Genomic DNA, 23,934 nt, shown 5'->3' with positions numbered 1-23,934 from the left:
CTCAAGCCTTCAGCTAAACTATTAAAAAAAATATAATTGCCCCTAGGTGATAAATGAACTTCGTCTCTTAGAAACAGTTGAGGCTTGTTAAATACAATTTGAGAGTGATGCACAATACCCCCCTGCATTCCCAAGACAAAGGTAGCCATGACACTGTTCACCCATTTACGGGACTTGTCAATTTTCCCCGGAAGGCCCGATCTCCACCGACGTCTCTTGGTGATGTCAGACAGCACAATGGTCATCTGAGGGAAACGCCGATAGAGATGTTGCAGATCCTGCTTCATCGCTGTGACGAGATCGATGCTCTTCCTGCATCCCAAGTCGTTCCCACCGCAGTGAATCAGCAGGACATCCGGGGCTGCTCTTCCTCTGAGGGACCGGTAGAAGAAAGGAAGGAGTCCGTGCCATCGAAGTCCACCCCAGCCAAACCAGTAAACCTTGGCCGCTATGGTCTCTCTGGCCCTCTCTTCCCCACAACGAATGTAGCTACTGTAGCTGATGATCCAAATCACTGCATACAGCAATCACAATCAAAACACTGTTTTGTCAGTGTGAGTAAACAGATTTTAACACACAAGTAACTTGTCTCTGGCCATTGATTTATTTATATCCGAACAAAGTATAAAAAAGTATATGCAAATATACAATAAAACACAAATGAATTGCTCTTATTTGTTCATAAAAATAATAATAACAATATAGGTATTACACAAGGTTAATTTATTATTTTATTCTCTCTTACAGTGTTGCTTTCCATATTTTATACTATATATTCTAAATGATACTATATTAATATGGCTTACCTTTGTTGGTAGCATAGTTCGTCATGGTTCTTCTTTTTCTGATGTTAGCAGAAATTAAAGTTTGTATTTTTACCTATGAGGAAAGAAAAATTAAAAGGGCAACCATTAGTTATAGATGTTATTGGTGACAATCGTTAATGTGCATTTATTATCTATATGTTATTTAACAGGCCAAAGCAGACGCTTTTGTCCAAGCGATTTACTGAATAACTTTTTTATATGACTGATTCGTCCATTTCTCTTGCGATGTAGACGTGTAGATAACAGTTAATGCCATTTTGTGATTATATTCGGCGCTCATTAACGTTATACAACATCATGTGCATCAAAAATTAAATTATATTTAAAATATTTGATCCCTGGGCCGTTAAATAACTATCGGGTATGAATTCATATCAGTTCTTGAACATCATTTTACATACCTTCTTAATAGTATGCATTAACTTAATATGGCATACTGGCGTTACATTTTAAAATACTATACAAAATAATTAATCAGAATACTTACTCCTGCTCACTCACGCCAAAGAACTCCCCGCTCAAGCTCGCCGTCTCTGCAAGATTAACGATGGCAGTTTGCACGCACAGCCACTAGAAGATTTACATCTGTCAGACAGGTTGCTGACGTCATCAAGCTTCGTTTGAGTCTGCGCGTCAGAAACGGAAGTGCTAAAAAACGCTAAAAAATGGGCTTCAATTGTCTCAATTTGAGTTCCAATGGGGTCGCTGTGTCCATTTCTTTTACTGTCTATGGAAACAGACCGACACACAGGGCGTCTGAACTGAACTGATTCTTTTGGTGATTGATATTTAAGTGACTCTGTGCTAATGTTATGAGCGCGGGTAAACCGAAGGCTTGAATCAAGGGCAATCATCGCAAATGACGCCATTATACGTCGAGCGCAAAAGAACCGGTGAAGCGTTTTCTTCAACTGGTTTATTGAATCGAACTGTCCGAAAGAACTACTGGTGATCCGAAAACCGATGCAACCGGTTCTTCACTCGTGAACGAGTCAGTCTTTTGTTCGTTATCTGGCTCGGCTCGGTGTTCATCTTCAGTTCTCTCTTCACAGCAGTTCAGTCAGTGTACTGTTTGAGTGCATGTATTACTCCGGGATATTGGTTTGTTTGAACTCAGAGGGAGTGTCAGCCACATTAAAAAAAAAGTTAACAGCTTAAGTCATTTGTGGATTAATGCGAATTAGAGATGCGAACCGTTTAAAACGATTCAGTTCGATTTGGTGAACTGAATGATTCGTTCGCGAACCGGATATCCAGCTGCTTTGTTTTGAACTCTCTCTCACAGCAGACACGGAAGAGGAGACAATGCTGAATAAAGTCGTAGTTTTTGCTATTTTGGACCAATATGTATTTTCGATGCTTCAAAAAATTCTAACGACCCTCTGATGTCACATGGACTACTTTGATGATGTTTTTCTTTAGAGCTGAAACAACGAATCGATTTAATCGATTAAAATCGATTATTAAAATAGTTGTCAACTAATTTAGTCATCAATTCGTTGCTAAATAACTTTTATTTGCCGTAAGCGGCTCATTTCGTGCATATTTCAAATCTGCGTGACCAAAGTGTGGCAGTAATGAGCCACCGGAGGTTTTACTCAGCCAGTACAACAGGAGAAGTAGCGAATAGCCAATAGCTGGCCTTGTTTTATGTCACGTGCTTCCCGAACAGCGTCTCTGCAGCCATAGACATCATATGATGTCTATGTCTGCAGCATTCAGCGTGATGTGGGACTACTTTACATTGAGCCTTTAAAAAAGAAGAGTAACCTGTAAACTCTGCACTACTGCACTGTTTAAGGGGACGTTCACATATCGCGTCTTTTGCGCGCTCAAGTTCGTTATTTCCAACACCGCACCGCATCGAGTTAAAAACATTTCAACTTTTCAGAATGCAGCAACCGCACCGCGGGTCATGTGACAAGAACTAACCAATCAGCTTCATCCTTTCCCGTAACAACGTTAAAAGCTCAGTCAAGATGAAAGGAACAGCTGATCATAGTTGTATATGGATTTCCATTTTGAAATAAATTTAGTAGCAGAGCTACTGCAAGCGATTTTTGAGCTGCAAATCCATTTATCCTTTGCTGAAATTTCCGCGTCTTCAAGGAGAGGGCACGTCATGGTTGCTTATCAAAGGCAGACGCCTCAGGGGCGCTTCTGCGCGAGCGCTTTGGAAAGAAGGAGAAAGCGGTGCGCCTAGCGTTTTCCACGCGTTTTTAGGCGCGATTTGTGAACGGCCCCTAAGACTTTCATTTGTGCAGATTCTCCAGTACAATGTTGTTTGCAAATGTTTAGTCGTAAAAGCTGATAACATTGCTTTTTAACAGTTAACATTTAAAGCTTTACAAACATGTTCTGTGATCAGTTTGTCGTTTACCAGTTCAAAATTCAGTCGTGCAGCCTAATTATGACTGAATGAGAGAGGTAAATGTAGATATTTGAAATGCACTTTTTTTTCTAAGTATTATTCACTGCTCTTTTTCACACAGCAGGTTTTTTGTGTGTGTCCTATTTTTTTTTCTGGACAACCTTCTGATGGATTTTACTTTAAATTGTGAGTTCCATTCAGGTTTCATGCCATTGGCACTTTTTTTGAAGGATTGTTTACAATTTCACAGCAAAAGCTATAAAGCTTTTTCCCAGTATATAATAAAATACAATGCACTGCAATTTTATTCTGTTTTATCCTTATTCTTCGTGAAAATATGTTCTGAAAGATTCCTTAATAAGCTTTGTTCGGGATGTTAAACTACTTTAGGAGCTCTAAGGACTGCCATGGTGAAAACATTATTTGAAATCTCCTTGTGAAATTTGCTAGAGTATGGGTCAGTGTTCTGATTGCAGAAGAGTTCGACAAAGGATTACTAACACAATAAAACAACTCCAGGTATATTTTTGATGAGGATATGAATCTATGCTGAATGATAAAGACCATTTATTAATAATTTACTTGGGGAAAAAATGGGAAAAACTAAAATATAAGTACATAAACCGATTAATCGATTAATCGTAAAAATAATCGACAGATTAATCGATTATCAAAATAATCGTTAGTTGCAGCCCTATTTTTCTTACCTTTCTGGACGTGGACAGTAAACCGAGGGACTGAGAGCTCTCGGACTAAATCTAAAATATCTTAAACTGTGTTCCAAAGATAAACGGAGGTTTTACGGGTTTGAAACAACATCAGGGTAAGTTATTAATTACATAAATTTGCTGTCTGGGTGAACTAACCCTTTAATATTTACCATTTTGTTGAGTTTAAAACATGTGACATGTTTGTTCTGCTCTCACTGATCATTCAGTCCAATCCTAATAATGGGATTTTTTTTTTTTTTTGAATATTCAAACAAAAAAATGTATGGTGGAAATTATACTTTTAAACTAAACTAAAACAACAGTAGGTGCAAGTACTAAGCGTTAAAAGAGTGAGTTGAGTTGTTCACTCAAGCAAATTGTTCAAACAGCTCATTCATTATGGGTTAATGAAACTGTGACTCAACCGATTCGGTTTTCCCCCAACATGGTTAACTTACTTGTTTGGCGTTAATGTCAAGCCCCCGAGTAATAAATTTAAACAATTTAAATCCCTTGTTGTATATTTAAATTATGCATGAACGTTCCCAAACACGGTGACAGTGCGAGCTCATGAGATGTGATTGTTGTCATATTTCTTTAAAAAAACTAAAAATGTATGATAAATACACTTTTCGTATGGAATCAAATAGCAAGCACTTTGAGTGTCTTGATCATCATATTTATTTACATATAAAAGCAACAGAACTGAGATTATGTATATTAGCAACACAGTACTTGAGTGTGAATAACGCGATATCTGCCCTTGATCTCGTTGATTTGTCCCACTTGGAGAGGTAAGAATTTTGTCAGTCTTGACTGCGTTTATTTCACTCCAACAGCACCCAAAACAAATGCATCTCAAACAAGCCTAATGTTTAAAAAATGCACATCACATCGCGCTCCTTCTCTCAAATCCATTATGCAAATTGCGTTCCATTTCCATGACGTCACACAGCAGCCGCGATATCGCTGAATCTTTCTGAGGATTCAAATGCTGGTAGGAGTATCATATGTGTACAGACGCTAATTTTCAGAGTGAATTTGCAATACATTTTGATACATTTTCACCGGACAATATGTCTTCAAGATTATCGTCCGTGTCTGAGGAGAGTGTAGAGAGACAGCTGAGTGTCATCGAGGCCCCTCCTGTGGAGAAGAGCTCAACAGGTGAGTTTAGAAATATGTTTGAAACTGTTCAACTCTGATTAACACAAATCTCACAAATTCAGGAAAGCAATAGGCCTAGATGAGTTATAGTGGGGCTTGGAGTTATTTTTGTATTGTTTCTGTAATTAAAAAATATAAAAATGCACAAAATATAAAAATGGAAATAAAAATGTAAGAAATATTCATGAAATAATGTAGATCTATATATTTGCAAATATAAATTATTCCATTAACACCAAGAGTTCAAGTTTCAGTTTTTTTTTCTTCAGTTTTTTTAGTGCTTCAACCTATTTCAGTTAACGTTAGTTGCCAAGGGAATTAAAAATGTTTTAGTTTTAGTTAATGATGATAACCCTGGGTCATATTTGCCACTAATAGTATTTTCTATTTGTTTTTCTTAGTTTCAGAAAAGCATGCCAGCAAGAGTAAGAAGAACATAATTTCATCTTTCTTCAAGAAAGTACGTAAGGCTGTGAAGCTTCCCATCTGCTCCAAGAACACAGTGGACTGTCTACCACAGCAGGACCCACAGTTTGACAACTCTACACCTTGCCTGGAAGGGTGGAGCGATGCCGCTTTATCCAGTTCGGATGGCTGCCCAGAGCAGTCCAGCTTTACACTTCCAGGTGAAGTGCTTGTTGAGCCAGTAAGGGCTTCAGCTTGCCTGAACCTAAAGACAGCATCCAGATTAGATGACTCTACACCTAACGTCATCTCTGAGGGCAGTACAGACAGACCGAAATTGGAGGCTTCAGGTGAGAATAAAATTGCATTACAAACAGGGGACATCCGTGTAGCTAGATCTCCAATAGCTGATATTAAATTTGTTGATATTAGTTACAAAAAAGGGTACAGAAGAACATAGGAAGAGGAGAAGAATCCACTCTTTCTTCAAGAGCGTGTGGAAGGCTATGAAAAAGCCTTTCTGCTGCCAGAACAAAGTGGAGCCTTTTGTGCCTCCACCAGAACTGGATGATCCTGAGCTGTCACCTGTCCCAGAGCCTTCAGACTGCGTCCCAACTAATGGTAAATCTGTGATCATTATAACAAGATTCATGTAATTGAAGTAATAAACTGGTTTCAAATAAGTTTATTTGAAATATGCTTATACTGAAGTTAATTTGCAGTTAGCTGGCATCTGCTGTTAGTTTGTGCCTTATTTATTTTTTCTATATTAATATTGTTTATGGTCACAAGGCACCAATTGTATGAATTAAGACTGTGCCTTTTAAGAATTAACCATCTAGCAGTTAGCCTAGTTTATTATTTTATTTCAATTTGAAAAAAAATTTTTATGCACATTACTTTGTAAGTTATTACAAATCTTGAAGTAGAAAAAAATAATACCTCATTAGACTGCTTTAAGCATTTTATGCAACTTAAAATGATCTAGCCAGCTTTTATAATGTATAACACACTGTATAGTATATTTATGTAATACAATATATAATGTGTTCTTGTGTACAGTATGTGTTTTTCTTTTCTTCAGAATCCATTAGCACTCGCTATATAGTGCAAAATATTATTGGAGAAGGAGGCTATGGCAAAGTGTATGAGGGAATCCGTATTTCCGATGGCAAAAAGGTAGAAGAACATTTTGCTCTTACATTAGAATCTGAAAAATATTTGAGGGAACCTAAAGATTTTAATCTTAAATACTCAGTTCTTCATGGTTAGGTTAAGGTTAGGTGTTCAATATGCTCAACTGTGTTTTTTTACCTTTTGCAGGTTGCCATCAAACGTATTAAAAAAACTGTACGGGATCATTATCTTCAAACTGTAAGCTGGCAAAACATAATATGTATTTAGTTGTTTAAGTGCTGATTATTGTAGTTAATTCACTTGTACGTAACATTAAGCATGAATTCAACTTTGACTCCGTTTATTAAATCAACAAAGTTCAAAGCAATGTAAAGTACAGTACATTTAAAAATGATAGATATTCTTTTACCAAACTAACCTTTTGTCGCATCTTTTCTGTAGACTGTACATCCCAAACCTCTCATTACTGAAGTTGCGCTGATGCTAACGATGAGGCAAGGACCCATAAGCCCCTACGTCATCCAACTATATGAGTGGTTTGAGCACCCTCAAGTATTCACTCTCGTGATGGAGAATCCGGATCCCTGCGAGAGCTTATTGGACTTCATCAACAATAACCCTAACATGAATGAGACAACAGCACGGCTCATCATGTGTCAGGCGGTGCAAGCAGTACAGCACTGCATTGAGTGCGGTGTTTTTCATAATGATATTCATCCAGACAATATCCTGTTGAGAAAACACACTTTGGAGCTCAAGTTAATAGACTTTGGCTGTGGTCATCTTATTAGTAGTAATGGCTATGATCGCAGTCAATATAGAGGTGAGCTGGCATTTTGTGTAACAGAGTGTGGAAACCAGTATTTAGTGACTTATTACTGATCATGTGATTCTTATAAGAATTGCTCAATGCTGAACATGTCTTGCTTACAGGAATACAGGCTTACTTCCCACCTGAGCTCTTCACCTGTGGCAGATTCTACGCCATCTCTACAAACGTCTGGGCTCTAGGAGTGTTGTTGTATGAGATGGTGAACACGTGTTCTCCATTTTGCAATATAACTGAAATCACACAAGCTGAAATTAGGTTTGAAAACCCAGATTTATCCAAAGGTGAGAGAATAGCACTGACAACACACACATACAGCTTCTGCACAGAATGAACAAACATTGGTAGAGAATGTCCTGTCTAAAACACAGACTTTAGTACTTACCAACTGATGTTAGAGGTTAGAATTATGTGTTCAGAGTTATGTTTCTAATAATTGTAAATTCCCTTAACCTTAAATTAACCAGGTTTCAGCTGTTTTGTGCATGCTAACATTAGTCACATGATCACGACTAACCAGCTCTCTCCTGAAAACAGAATGCCGTGATCTGATCGTCCAGTGCCTAAACCGTGATCCAACTGAACGGCTGACTCTCGAGCAGATCTTGCTGCATGACTGGTGTAAAACAGTGGATCTAGAAGAGTCAGAGGATTGAAACAGCATTGGTTTCAGTGTTGAGCCAGTGTAACAGACGAGAGTAGGAAACTACATCTGTGCTGTCATCTTCAATTCTGAATCATATATGATGTAGATTCAAAATATGATCAGTGAAGTGAGTTCCTTTTAACAATCTTGTTATACTATAATATATGACGACTAGAAGAAAGACCTGAGTGAAGACAGTCAGTGTGAAGAATCCTCTGACTTTCTCTTTCCTAGGGTTGGACACACCTTCCAGTGAAAAAGCACTATGAATTCACATGCTGATGGAAATTGGAAACTCAAGCCCTCATGTGAGCCCACTACTAAAGAATCAGAGAGCTCGGAGCACCCCAGAGTTCAGAACCATTCGGAGGCGTTGCCAAGATGGCGCCCGAGTGGCACGACTTGCCTGAAAGGACTTTGATCAGACTCAGAGCCATAAAGTGCTTTGTTTTAAAAGCATAGTTTTAGCTTTGTTTTAAGATCACAGTTTGGCTTTGTTTTAAAAGCATAGTTTTAGCTTTGTTTTAAAAGCATAGTCAGTGGCGGAGCCAGAGGGCTAGTTGGGGTGGCAATTGCCACCCCAGACGAAGTCCTTGCCACCCCTGTTGCCACCCCGCTGAAAACATAACACTGTTCATTTTTACGAACATTTCTCAAATCTCCCAGCGGACGGGAATGCATCCTTACGCAGCACGCACAAGCGTGCAGCTGCTGCTACACTTTTCATTGGTTAAGCTGACACGCAGCTTTGTGCGCTCGACATTTCTTCACTTTGTGCCGTGAACTTCTAAATGCGCACTTGTGCAGCGCAGCACACTGTGACCCCATCATGATTGTTTTCTTTATTTTATAAAAACACAAAGTTTTGTTGATATTGTGAGTGAACAAAAATAAAAGTTGACCCTTTACTTTTAGCGTATCCACATAAAAACATGCAGGTGATCAAGCTGGTGCCTCCGTGTCCTGCAAAGTGCGCTTTAGCTTACACTCTCCACACAAACTGTTGGATCTATCACACATTTATCTGGGTTTAATGTTTAAACATTGTTATATGCTTAAACTGTTTTAGAATATCTATAAATTTTATTTTAGGCAATTCGTGATGAAGGCTAAATTGATCAAACGTATATGATTAGCTCACTTATTAGCTCATTTATTATTATTATTAACTTAATAAAAAAAATCAAATATAATCACTTTTCCATTACATATAATACTGAACTATTTTTAATAGCTGAAACAGTTGTTTTATTTCATCAATATTATAAACTGATATTGGAAAAAAAACTGTATTTTACTTTAAAACTCCCACAAGACACTTTTAAATGCATAAGAACATCAGTGAAATAACATTATTTTGAAAGTCTGCCTTTTATCCATTCGTTGGAACAGATGTGGAGAAATTTAGCATTACATAACTTGTTCAGCAGTGGATCCTCTGCAGGGAATGGCTGCCATCAGAAGTCCAAACTGTCCAAACAGTTGATAAAAAAATCACAATAACAGAGATGACTCCTGTCCATCAGTCAATATCTTGTGAACTAAGAAAAAAATCTATCATTGAGATATTATAACTGTTGTTTCCGGCTAAAATATGAGTTACAAGCAAAAATAGTTCAAAACAGTTCCAAACAAGAATGTGTATGGGCTTTGATGGCAGAGTTTTCACTGGAGCAAATGTTATTATAGATAATTGTCCAGGTGGCTGGTCTCAGACTATCATGGAGGTAAAGATGCTGAATGTGGTGGTCCTGGGCTGCTGGTGTAATCACACAAGGTTGTGAAGACGGTTGGATGTACTGCCAAATTCTCTGAAATGCCTTTGGAGACGACTTATGGCAGAGAAATTAACATTCAATTCTGCAAGGTAGATGGATTATCTCAGCAAAGAAAAAGTGCTAACTAACAGATTTGTTAACATATATGAGAGAAATAGGCCTTTTTTGTACATATTCTTTGATCTTTGAGTTCAGCTCATGAAAAATGAGGGCAAAAACAAGAGTGTTACTCTCTTCAGATATTATTAAACAAATTATTAAGTTTACAAGCTCCAAATTGTGCACGACTAAGAGATCTTGCCACAGGCCCACTTCAAAATGTGTGATAGCTGATAGCAAGTTGAGTATATATATATATATATATATATATATAAAATCTACTACATTTGAGTTTATGAACATACCGGAGAGGATACAGTTTACATCCCAGAATACAGTACAGGTTTTAAAATAGCTTTTCTTGATATTTTTGGATGATTATTGTGGAAGATTTTTATTAGCAAGATTTTAATTAAACAAGTATATAATCAATGTGAATCTAGCCATTTTTGTTGCTAGTTATTACTCCATTATAATCTTATAGGTAATAGAAAGCTACGTGCTGGAATGTACAAAACTGAGGAGAAACATATGGTCAGACATACATACAGGGCCTTTGTTTAGAATAAATCAAGCAGGGGGCCTCTCCTCTCTAGGGAGGTATTAAAATTGTAATCATAAGGAAAAGTTTGACTATGTGGAACCGCCCCATTTAGTGTATATAAGGGGATACCAAATAACATTTGGGAGATCTCCTTGCAAGGACTCTCGGCTTTATTTTCTGTAAAATAAAGTCTTTTCTTCTGAGAGAAAAATCCCTGACTGAGTGTGATTCTTCGGAGAACTGGCAGACGACACCACAGATTTGGCACCCCAGATGGGACAGGAAAAGAGCAGCAGAGTGGACAACCGCTTTTGAGCTGACCGATGATCAACACAACCGGGTGGCCACCATAAAATAAGGTAAGCATTTTTGCTTATAAAATTCGTTTGTGTTGGTTGAGGTCAGTTCTGAGTGGTAAGGACACTTAAAATCTGCTCTTCCAAATTTAGAAAAATAATAAGATATCTAAATTGAAAAAGGGGTTTTAGTCCAGAAGAAATAACTGCATGCACATATTTGGTTTATAAATAGGAAAGCCTTGGAAGGTAACCTTGATTTAAAACAAAGATGGTGTAGGCAGAAAGACATTGTATGCAATGGTCTGTGTTTATTGGAGAACTGGGCCTAGGAAGGACAGTAATAAACGGAGAAGCAGATTAGTTAAGGAATCACGAGGAAAAGCCCCACGGATACCGCTTTGAGAAAGTATAAAGTGAAAAGTCTCAAAGGTCTGAACGGGTGGGCCCTTAAGGATGCTCTAGGAAGAGCGGTGTTTTGTTGTGCGGATGTAACTGTGTCCGGACGAATGAATGTGTGAACGATGATGAATGTATGAACAAATAAATTCCGTATTGGGTGGGTAAGGGTTGAGCACCGTTCCTGGACCGTCACTTCGGTGTGACCTGGCAGAATTGGACTCAACCCAGATCCACTTGAGAGGGATGAATGTATAATGAGCCTTGATAATAAAAGGACAATTAATAACTGATTATCCCTTAGATAAAGGGAAAAAATTAAAAATAAAGAATTATGGTTAGAAATTGTTATCTAAAAAGTGATAATAAAATAGAGCAAATAAAATAGACAGTCAAATAATATAAAAAAGTGTAAATGCATGAGACAAAATAAAAAACTAAATTCAAAGAGGTGTGACACACAATAAAGAATAAAAAGTAGGGTGAAATTGGTAAAGGAAAAATAGTTAAATTAAGTGAAAGGAAAAGAAGAGATTGTAACCAAGTTACTATATAAAACTAAAAAGTTGATTTATGATGGTAATAATATAAATAAAGATATGGCAGCCACACCAGTGGAATTAATTGGATTAAAATATCCACTGTGTAAAGAGCAAATAAACAAAATCTAAAAACAAATGGCAGAAGAGAACAAAAAATATGATGACAAAATGGCCAAAGGAAGGGACATTTGATGTGGCATTGTGTGAGGAAATGGAAACTCTGATAAAAAAAACTATAAAACTAAAAGCATCAATATGAAAAGAGAAAAAAGAGAAACTAAGAGGGAAAAAGAGAAAGAAGTAATTGCCCTGTTTAAAAAAGAAGGTGAGGATATGTTGAAGAGTCTAAAACAGGCTAGGAAAATCCTGAAGGGGGCAGAGAAAGATAACATGAGAAAAGAAAAGTTATTTTCAGAGCCTCCCCCCTATTTGCCAGTACAAGGAGAGTTCCCATTACTCAAGGGACCAGTGGAAGTAACAGGAGAACTAGAGTTAGAAGGGCAGATAGAGATGGATGATAGAGAGGAACAAGATGTAAAAACACAGAGGCAACCCAGAAAGGAAATTGCAGAAAGCTTGCATCTTGATTGTTACAGGCAAGCACGTACAGCTTTAGAAAAAATGAAAGCTAATCAGGTAGATAAAACCTGGTTTGAGGAAGGATTAGAAAAAAGGAGGAGGAAAGATAGCGATATTGTAGCACAAGTACAAGCTATGGAAGAAGAAATGGAAGAGAAAATTAGAGAATCAGGGAAAAAGATACAAGAGGTAAATAAGTTGGAGAGAGGAAAGAGTAAGTTGTTCTATGGTAGTGAGGATGAGAATCAGGCAGAGGAGTTATTTGATAACGGTAAATGGGAACAGGGCAGAGAAAAAGGGACACTTAGACCACTGGCCACACAGCTCCCAATTTTAATCAAGGGTGAGCAGGGACAGTATGTCCCCTGGGCTTCACAGGATCTTGAGGGGCTTGTCACTCACCTTCCTGATATAAATGAGGGCGCGGGCAAATTTATTCATATGTTTGAGGAGGAAACAATGGGAAAGCTATTGTCCATTGGTGATGTTAAAGCTCTACTGGCTAAAATTATTGGAAGGACAAAGATGGATGAAATTCTCCTTACAACGACTCTAAACAGAGCAGTGAACTCTCATAATATGGATGGGATTGTTTTTGATGCATTCCGCCCAGCAGTATGGCAGGCATTGCGTGCGGAGTATCCGATCAGACTGAATCCTAAATCACTGAAGGGAGAAGAAATCGGGGATGCAGAGAATCCAACCACATATGTACAGAAACAGTTGAAAAGGTGGAAACAAGAAACTGAGGGGGATCCCGAGGGAGACCCATTAATGGCAACATTGTTTAGGCAAGCTGTGATTGATGCTATGCCGCCAGCAGTAAAAAGCAAGCTGGAGGATGTGGTCGGTTTAACTTCTAAAACACACAAAGAGTTTTGCGACCATGTGTCTCATGCAGTGGAACAACACAGAAAAAATGAACAAAAACTCAAAAGTCAAGAGAAAGAGTTACAACGTAAACTAACTCAATTACAGCTTGAAGAATTCACAAAGAAAAATAAGAAAAATATTCAAGCTTCAGTAACGAATGCAGCAGCCGAACAAATGACTATAATGCCTCCAGTAATTGCTCCACAACCAACTCTTCAGTCAAGCCCACTTACAGCAGTCCCTCCAAATGAACACTTGAACTCTGTGCCCATAATAAATGTTTATACTCAACAGCCAGGACAGATGGGATGGAGAAAAAACCCCATTCAGCAAGGTCAAAGAGGCAGAGGCAGAGGCAGAAGCATGCCTCCAAGTCTGTGCTGGGGCTGTGGACAGCCCGGGCACAATAAAACTGACTGTCCAACTCGTCAATGGCCACAGCAACCTCAGGGTGGAAGGGAGGTGAGCTGGCAACAGCCTAGTCAGGGTCCAGTGCAGGGTCCAATAAACCCTTGGGGAGGTCCCAATCCAGGCTATTAGGGGTGCCCAGAGAATCCTAAAGGGGAGAGTCAGCTTCCAATTTTATCAACAAAAGCTGATCAAGAGCCTATTATGCAGATTAAAATAGAGGGAAAAGATACTCCGATGATGATTGATACGGGGGCAAATCTAACTTGCATTAATTTGAAATATGCTTCACATCTCCCCATGTCTGGAAAACTTGCAAAGACAATAGGATTCTCGGGAAAAATGCAATTGATACCCATAACAGCTCCAGTGTGTCTACAAACAAAAGATCAAAGTATAACAATGCCCATTCTGGTATCAAATCAAACTCCTATTAATTTGTTAGGAAGAGATGCATTATGTAAATTAGGACTACAAATTTGGTGTTCTCCAGAAGGAATATATATTGATGCAATAGGAACAGAAACACAAATGATGGTTGCAGAGCCAAAAGCAAATGTTTATTGGATAGGACAGATAGAACAAGATGTGAGACAGACAGTCAATAAATGGGGAAAGTTTATTGAAGCACAGATACCTGAAGCACAGCTATCAAAGTCTGAATTTCATTGCACAATGATGTATGATCAAGAAAGGTATGAAAATATAGAACAGAAATGGCAAAAAGAAACAAAAGGACAGCGGATTGAGATAGTCTCCCAGTACATCATCATAGGTAAACAGGGAGCAGCTTTAAACATACCAGAAGGTTAATTTTGTCAAAAAATGGTTCAATGTAAATAACTCTGTCCCGCATATTGCAGTATATGTAGGAAAAAGTTGGGAAGCAAAAGATTTAGGACCAATGATGAAAAGGGCAGAACAAAGCAAATGGGAATCAACAGAAAACCCATTAATTTTTCATTCAGCTGACAAAAATTACATCAAAATTTTGTGTGCAACCAGTTTGCTGGGAATTCCACAGGAAGTAGTTATCAGCCAAAAGAAAGAGACACAGATGACTACAGCATCTGAGTTAATAAACACAACTGAGACTGAATTATTTAAGGAAATGGAGTGTCAGGTACCAACTGAACTATGGTCTCAGCATGACACAGATATTGGATTAATAAAATCAGCAAATCCAGTAAGAGTTCAACTTAAGCCAAATGCACGTCTACCTAGAAAAGCACAATATCCTTTACGGGCAGATGCTGAAGCAGGAATAAAAGACACAATTGAAGGCTTAGTGAAGGCAGGAGTATTGATAGAAACTACTAGTTACTGTAACACTCCAATTATGCCTGTAATCAAATCAGACAAAAACAGATGGCGACTTGTTCATGATTTACGATAAATAAATGAAATAACGGAAGATATACCAGCTGAGGTACCAAACCCGCACACTTTACTGACAAATGTCCCTCCTGATGCCAAATACTTTACTGTAATTGATCTTTGCTCTGCCTACTTCAGTGTACCGCTTGCAGAAGAGAGTAGATATCTATTTGCATTTACATTTGGAAATAAACAATATACATATTCTAGAATTCCTCAGGGATATAAACATTCACCACATATATTCAACAAGATTCTTAAGGCTGACTTAGAAGACCTCGTAATAGACGGTACACTATTACAATACATGGATGATTTAATTATCTGTTCTACCTCACTAGAACAATGTCACAAAGATTCAATTAAAGTGTTGACAAAATTAGCACAAGGAGGACACAAGGTGTCTAAAAACAAATTGCAGTATTGCCAGCCTCAAGTGGAATACTTGGGAAGATTAATTGCATTTGGCACACGAGCTATAGCTCCAGCTCAGTTAGAAGGTATAAGTAAAACACCGTTACCTCAGACAGTAGGACAAATGATGACTTTTCTAGGAATGACTGGCTTTAGTGCCGACTGGATAGAAGACTATGCAGTAAAGACAGGGCCTTTGAGAGAAATGATGAAACAAGCAGGATTACAACATTTAAGCAATCCATTAAAATGGAACACAGATGCCTTACTAGCATTTGAAGCAATAAAAAAAGAATTACAACAGGCCCCTGCCCTGGGAATGGCAGAATATGATAAAATGTTTCATCTATATGTGGCAAACAGAGTTGATGGTTATGCATCAGCTGTATTGATGCAAGAGACCTGTAGTGGAAGGAAAAAACAGCCTATAGCATACTACAGCACAAAGTTAGACAATGTAGCCCAGGGATACCCACCATGTTACCAACAGGGTCTGCAGTGTATTATGCTTATGAAAAAGCATCCACAATAACTATGGGGTACCCAGTGACTATATATACCCATCACAAAGTTGTGGAATTAATAGAACAAGGGAAATTTGTTTTGACACAAGCTCGAATTCTAACCTACTCCTCATTACTCACATATACAGATGTTACCATTAAAAGATGCCAGACAGTTAATCCAGCTGAATTAATTCCTTTGGCTTTTGAAGGAGAACCTCATGAGTGTGTGAATGAGTCCTTGGCATTTACTAGATTACGACCAGATCTTGAATCAACACCTATTTCTGAAGCAGAAGTTACTTACTTCGTAGATGGTTCTAGCTTTAGGGATCACGAAGGAAATCATACAGGATATTCAGTAGTGAAGAAAAACAAAAAAGAATATGAATCTGTAATATCACAACATTGTGTACAGCCATGCTCTGCTCAATTAGCAGAATTAAAAGCTCTCACAACTGCATGTCAGTTAGCAAAAGGACAAACTGCTAACATTTTTACAGATTCAGCATATGCTCATGGTGTATGTCATCTATTCGGAGCAGTGTGGAAACAAAGAGGTTTCAAAAAGAGTGATGGGACTCCCATCCAACATAGTGAACAAATAGGGCAATTGATTTCTGCTATGATGCTACCAAAATGACTAGCAATAATCAAATGTCAAGCACACAAGAAGGGAAATGACTATGTCATTAAAGGAAACAATGCAGCAGATTTAGAAGCTAAAAAAGCTTCAGGATGTCAGGTAGCAGTATTAGCACCTGTTGTGCTTATCGAACCTCATCCTCAATTGGATGACATTATTCGAATTCAACAACAAGCAGGCCCCTATGAACAATCAATGTGGCATCAAAGGGGAGCTAAAAAAGACTTACAGGACATCTGGCGTACACATGAAGGACACATTGTTGCACCTACTTCACTGTTGAATATTCTTATTACAGATGCACATGGTTTTGACCATTGTGCAAGGGGAGAAGTAGTAAGAAAAATTAAACAGCAAGGATATTGGTCTCCTTATTTATATGCAATGGTGGATGAATTTTTGTCCACATGTGAAGTATGTGCTAAATACAATGTAAGAAAAGGCATAGTGACACCAATAGGCCATATTCCAACACCTGAAGGCCCCTTTAAACATCTTGTATGCGATTATGTGGATATGATAAAGCGTGTACAAGGCAAAAGATACATGCTGGTTATCATAGACAGGTTTAGCAGATGGGTGGAGGCAGTACCATCCGCAGATCTAGGAGCAGGAACGGTAATAAAATTTCTAACAAGAGAGGTAATTCCTAGATTTGGAATTCCATCAGAAATAAGTTCAGATAATGGGTCAGCATTCATACAAAAAACTGTGAAACAAGTATTGGAACAATTAAGAATAAAACAGAGACTAGGATGCGTTTATAGACCTCAATCACAAGGGTCAGTGGAGAGGGTTAATGGAGTTATCAAGGCCAAAATAAACAAAATATGTGAAAGTACTAAACTTAATTGGATTGATGCATTACCGCTCGCACTAATGAGTTATCGCATGCAAACTAACAGGAACACGCATTTAACACCGCATGAAATGCTTACGGGTCGACCCATGCCTGTGCCATATTGTAGAGGTCCCTATAAAGGACCGCCTCTAGAACAATTACAAATGGAACTTCGTTCTTATATGAAGAAATTAACTGCAATACATAAAGCTATCTATTTACAGGAAAAAAGAAAAGAGCCCAGAGAGGAATCGGAGACTGCCTGTCCAGTTGTTCCAGGGGACTAAGTTTATCTGAGGGTATTCCGGAGAAAATGGAATGAGCCCAGGAGAGAAGGACCCTACACAGTGGTGAGAGCTACTCCAACAGCAGTCCAAGTGGAAGGAAGCACAACCTGTTATCATCTAAACCACTGTACTAGAGTTCCCACAGGAAAGGCAGAAAGAAAGGAAAACAGTCAACCAGACCATGCAGGAGAGAGCAATGAGGAAAAATCAGAGACACATGATGAAGTGCAAACTGACGAGAGCTCCCCAAAAGATACACAAGGAGCTTCTTTCCTCCTGTCAGACAAACTGGAGAGGACAGAGAATAAGTCTGACAACATGTCTGAAGACCATCCTATGCCTAATGCATCTCATAATGCAGACTCAAACTCAACCGATAGAAAGCAACCTGACTTCCCTTCCATTGACTTTTCAACCTTTGAACAAAAGTGACAATGTAATCAACTCAACAGAACCAATGATAATCAAAATTCGTAGAGACATTGATTATGATGTTCAAGGTGATGAAGACATTAGTCAAATTGATGCATTATGGGATACAGCCTAAAATAATGAATGGTATAAATGGGCAGCCTTTACAGCTAAAGAAACAGGAAAAGAAAATTGCTTGCTGTAATCCAAATCTCCGTTAAACAAAGTAATAGCCATACCAAATCCATATGACTACCGAAACTGTGCCCAGTTTGGGAGAAACTTTTGTCATTTAACAGATTTTACCAGGCCATATTGTATTGCTGAATGCCTAGGATTTTTAGGAAATCCTAAATTAACAGATTATTTCTTCAGACCACTCTGGGGATCCTGGTGTCAGTATTCAGATATCGGTCAAAATATAAAAATTGAAAAACAAAAAGTAGAGATTCCAAAATGGTATAGCATAGATTATAAACAAGAATATGAGTGTTTCCATAAACCAAAAGGAACCCAAGATGTGGGTAAATTCAAAGGAAGATGTGCTATTATTTGGTATATAGATAAGAAAAATTCTTGGAAATCAGGAGTTCCTGCTAGAGCTCCAGAACTTTTAGCATTCGGAACAACAAAAGGAAATAAGATAGCACCTGAAAAATGTGAAAATCAAACTATAGCCTTACCCCCAATAGAGATTTATGAAGACCAATCATTAGTAATAGCAGATTTCTTTTGGATCTGCAGAAGTGAAATATTATTGCCTTCTTTACCAGTTGGATGGAAAGGTATATGTGTAAGAGTACGATTACTTCAAGAAGTTAGCATGGCACAATGGGGAACAGAACAGAGCACGAACAAGAAAGACAATAGAACTAAAAGAGGATATGAGGCAGATCCCAATGTATATTTAGACTCAATTGGACAGCCAAGAGGAATTCCTAATAAATTTAAGGCAAGGAATGAAATAAAAGGAGGTTTTGAGTCAATCCTGGTGTGGATCACACCAAACAAAAATACAGAGTGGATTAATTATATTTATTATAATCAACAAAGATTCATTAATTATACTGATGAGGTGTTAACCTTATTAGGCGACCAAGTGCATGCAACAAGTAGAATGACATGGCAAAACAGACAGGCTCTTAATTGGCTCTTGGCAGACAAGGGAGGAGTTTGTGTTATGTTTGGAGATCAATGTTGTACATTTATCCCAAATAACACCGCCCCTGGAGGAGCTTTCAGTGAAGTTATGACAAAAATTAAAAAATTAAGAAATGAAGTTACAGCAAATGCCGGAAGAGACCAACACATTTGGGATTGGATTGATGTGAAATTTGGAGCATGGGGAGCGTGGTTTATTAAACTAGGAATGTTTTTAGGAGTTGCAATATTAATAGGAGGATTATTATTTTGCTGTGTATTACCTTTATTAAGATCATTAATCGTCAATGCTACTGTTAAGCAAATGGAAGTGATAAAAGTCCCTAATAATCAACAAAGGATCACTGAAAGGAGTCTGGAGGAATATTATGAAGGATGGCTAAACAAACTGAACTTAAATGAGCAAACTTTTGACGATAGTTCTATTGACTCTAACGAGAATGATGAAGATGTCTAAAGGTGAACCATTCCCTGGATACAAGTGCCAGTTTAACTTCGGCCCAGGGAGGCTCTCTACCATACATAAGGTATCTGAGCTGAAGATCAACTTTTATAATCCTGTGATATTCAATTATTGATGTAATGTATGTATTTTATGCCTTTTATACATAACTGTGATAACCACAGGCAAATGCTGAACCAATTGCACGCTCACGCTTATAACATTGTGTACTATTACAGAAGGAAATAGGGAGACTGGATCTTTTACTCCCTCCTCGTCAAAAAAGGAGAGAGATGTTTGGTCCAGTAATCCCTCAGAGTGGAATTTCATAATCTAGTCACTGGTGATAATACAATGTGACTTATTTAGTCACTAGGTAGTGTAACTAATATGACTGGATTATGAAGTAGCACTCTGGATAAGAAAAATGTGAGACTTATTAAGTCTCAAAGGGGAGAATATGTGGAAGATTTTTATTAGTAAGATTTTAATTAAACAAGTATATAATCAATGTGAATCTAGCCATTTTTGTTGCTAGTTATTACTCCATTATAATCTTATAGGTAATAGAAAGCTACGTGCTGGAATGTACAAAACTGAGGAGAAACATATGGTCAGACATACATACAGGGCCTTTGTTTAGAATAAATCAAGCAGGGGGCCTCTCCTCTCTAGGGAGGTATTAAAATTGTAATCATAAGGAAAAGTTTGACTATGTGGAACCGCCCCATTTAGTGTATATAAGGGGATACCAAATAACATTCGGGAGATCTCCTTGCAAGGACTCTCGGCTTTATCTTCTGTAAAATAAAGTCTTTTCTTCTGAGAGAAAAATCCCTGACTGAGTGTGATTCTTCGGAGAACTGGCAGACGACACCACATTATCTAAAACAAAAAGTGACATCAGGAGTATTATAAAATTATTTCTTACAAATGATATGCACACATTAAAAACAGTATATTTGCCAAAGTAACAAAGTTAACCATAAGTAAAATGCTAACAAAAGGTCCATTAAACTAAATAAATAAATAAAAACAAATTATGCCATTATCACAAGCTATACCTGTGTAAATCTGATTTTAGAGTAAATATAACAGTAAATTCATAAACTAACTAATCTAAATATAAACTTAACCATGTCTCATCAACCCCAGAAAAGATTTCAGTTTAACTAATATATTGTTAAATAAGTCAAAATATATGATGACTCTATGGCTAATGTGTCAGATTAAAAACTAGTATATAGTATATGAACAAAAAATATATTTTTTGTACAGTAATTGCAATACACAAAACATTTGTAAGAACATATGTCTTTAATCAATGATTGAGCTTACATGCTGTATATACCAAGCTGCATAGTGTATCAGAATGGATATATTTTAACAACTTTTATGGTTTGTCAAGGCAGACAAAATTATGTCTTTCCTCACAGTCTGTGGGTTTCCAAATCTTCTCTTCTCTATCCAGAGCTTCACTGCGCAGATTTCCAGCTGGACCCTGGGTCTCTTCCTCCTCAGACCAGGCTTTATATTGAAGATCATCACCACTGACCCAAAACCAATGACCAGCCATAAAGCGCAGACCAGTCCACACATAAGCTGTCTGGGATGTTGTAGTGTAATTTATCACCTCTGCCATAATTGCCCCAGAACTTAGACTTGCCAGATCAGTGTACTCTTTTCTGCAATAGTCCACAGCTTCATCCCACGTCTTATTCTGATGAACCAAAACTGGGCTGAAGACCTTCATACAGTAAAAAGATAGAGTCTCAGAGCATGGAATGTTGTGCAGTTTAGAAAGTGGATATTTTTAACCCACCACAATTTTCAGAATAATAATCTGGTTGTTCGCTATCCCAGTTGTCAATTGGTTGCCTCTCACCTCCGGACCAAATCCATTTTTCTGTTGTTAAAACTTCTGTATAGTCCAACCCAGTTAAAATGATACACAGAATCTGTACAAGTGGAGAGGTTTTCTGCCTGTTCTTTACTGATGGTGGAAAGTTCATCGTAGTACTCTCTGCAGTATTTCTGTGCATCGTTACAAGTAATTCTTTCCCCCACAAAATAGTGGATTCAATGGGCACTGAGGTTCAGCCCAAAAAGACTCAAAAGTAAGAACAAAGTGACTGCAGCCTTCATTTCTGTATGGACGATTTACACAGTAATGCCTAAATGTGCACTCAACTATGATGATATTACAGCATTTCTTAAATATATTTTTTTCTTTTTTAAATAAGAGACCAATAAAAAAAGCTGTAATGGAACTTGCCAATAAGAAGATCACATCCTTGAAGTGTTTGTGTTGCAAATGTTTAAATGAATCATGCATCATTGCAAATATTTGGATAGTAAAGAAAACAGGTCATGCACCTCTGGCTAAAAAACAAAACAAAAAAAACAAAGTTACGTTAAGAGCACAACATTCTGATTTGACATAATAATCAATGAAATACATAAATAAATAAATGATTGTTTATTATGTAATATTTTATAAGAATTTTAATTGTAGTGAATTTAATAGTTACTATTCAGGTTCCTAGATGATTCCAGTAACACTTGTTTTACATTGTAAAGAAAGAAAAATACATTTAGAATAAAGCAATGGAATTATTATTACATTGACAGAACCTCCGCAGTTGTTTGCCACATCATGGATATTTTATATATGCTATATAAAAATATAGATTGGGTGGGATTTCTTGTAAAAGCCTGGCAACCCTGGCCCAAAGTATTTGATTTACTGAACAGGATGGTCGCTTATAAAATAATCAGATCATGAGTCTTCCAATGTTTGTGTTTTTCTCTGTGGAATCAGACACATTGTCAAACATTTAGTACGGATTCAGTCCACATCGGGGTTGGGCGGAATGATTATCAGGTCGATAAATTGTTATGTCCATCACAAAGCAAGATTCTGTAACATTTTACTGAGGGTCATGACCTGGTATATTAGTTGCAACCAAGAGATGGAGCTCCAGGGTTGACTGTGTCTATTACACAGACATATGACACTCTCACACAACTCTCCACCAAAATCTCAGTGTACCCCTGCCTAAACCCACATTCAAAAATATACACCTCATGATATTCTCTATTAGCATATGAAAGCAAACCTTAATACTTTTAAGTACATTACACAACCCAGTAATATGGTGGTGTGTGTGCAGTAATTGCAAGTAATGTTCAAGCTCACATGTTTTCTACTGAGACTATTTTAGTCCAAAATGAAAACGGCTCAAAACACCAGCTTGTCAGTCATGACAGCTTGACACACTTCTGATACAAAGAAAACAACTGATCTATTCAAATGAGGTATTTTCAATAGGTAAGCAGTCTGGAGAGTCTAGGAGATTCAGTCATGTGGATGTTTTAATCTTATGCAAAATAAATCAGCCAGCCATTATGTTACTGTAAATATTTCCCCAAAATATGAACCAGATTAAATATATTAGTACAAAATTAAATATTATAAACAGTAAAATATAGATTATAGTCCCTTCTACTAGACAGAGGTAATGTTGTGATAAGGATTTATTTTATTGTCATACAAGATTAATTGATGGTGATCTTTGTTTGTGTATTTTTCCTTTGCCCAGTGAAATGTTTAATAATTATGTAATAATTCTAAAAAGGGTAAACAAATTTTATGTGCTGCTGGAAGAAACATCCACTCACATTATATGCAAATATGGGAATAATGTGTACACAAAACCAAAACCATGCATATTTTCAAGTAGACAAACATGTGGTTTAGCAAGACCAAAATCCTGGATAAACTTTGTTTAACAGCACAAATTCTGAAATATGATAGATTAAAAAGCTGTGCACACAGTGCTACCTTTGTGCGTGCTCAGTGATAAAGGTTGTTGTTGTTTTAGACCAAAAAACAAACAAAAGAAACCTACAAAAACTAAGGCACTGAACAACCAAATGCAAATGTTCTGGAAGAAAAAGAGCAACATTAAATGAAACCTAGTCAGTGAAGTGATTTCTGGAAAACAGTATATGCAAATTTGTCCCCATGTAGTTTGCAAAGCTAAGAAATAAAACACTTTAATGTTCCTCCATGGGCTTAGCAGCCATTATAATTAGGGGATATAAATGATTATGTTTTCAATTGTTTGGCTGGCAAATTTATTTTGTTTGACAGTCATCCGTCTCTTGTCAATTACAGTCTGAATGTCTGCGCGGGATTGCAGATATTCCACATTATTATAATCATTCCCACGCAAATGT

At 37.4% G+C, this 23,934-nt stretch overlaps 1 protein-coding gene and 1 pseudogene across 1 annotated transcript in view; one reads left to right on the top strand and one right to left on the bottom strand.

The window, feature by feature from the left end:
- The first annotated feature begins 5,435 nt into the window (after positions 1–5,435).
- Positions 5,436–23,934, top strand: part of LOC132096628 (serine/threonine-protein kinase pim-2-like) — a 25,284-nt gene continuing 6,785 nt past the window's right edge. The window contains exons 1-7 of the mRNA XM_059502099.1: positions 5,436–5,830; positions 5,913–6,101; positions 6,565–6,659; positions 6,804–6,854; positions 7,059–7,440; positions 7,551–7,730; positions 7,984–8,219. Of these exons, the coding sequence (XP_059358082.1) occupies positions 5,987–6,101; positions 6,565–6,659; positions 6,804–6,854; positions 7,059–7,440; positions 7,551–7,730; positions 7,984–8,102 (942 nt within the window). The 5' untranslated portion in view covers positions 5,436–5,830; positions 5,913–5,986 and the 3' untranslated portion in view covers positions 8,103–8,219. The remainder of the gene's footprint in view (positions 5,831–5,912; positions 6,102–6,564; positions 6,660–6,803; positions 6,855–7,058; positions 7,441–7,550; positions 7,731–7,983; positions 8,220–23,934) is intronic.
- Positions 21,086–21,837, bottom strand: LOC132096174 (uncharacterized; annotated as a pseudogene).

The sequence above is a fragment of the Carassius carassius genome, chromosome 2, assembly GCF_963082965.1.
Source record: "Carassius carassius chromosome 2, fCarCar2.1, whole genome shotgun sequence".
Lineage (NCBI taxonomy): Eukaryota > Metazoa > Chordata > Actinopteri > Cypriniformes > Cyprinidae > Carassius > Carassius carassius.
This window is presented reverse-complemented; position numbering and strand designations above follow the sequence as displayed.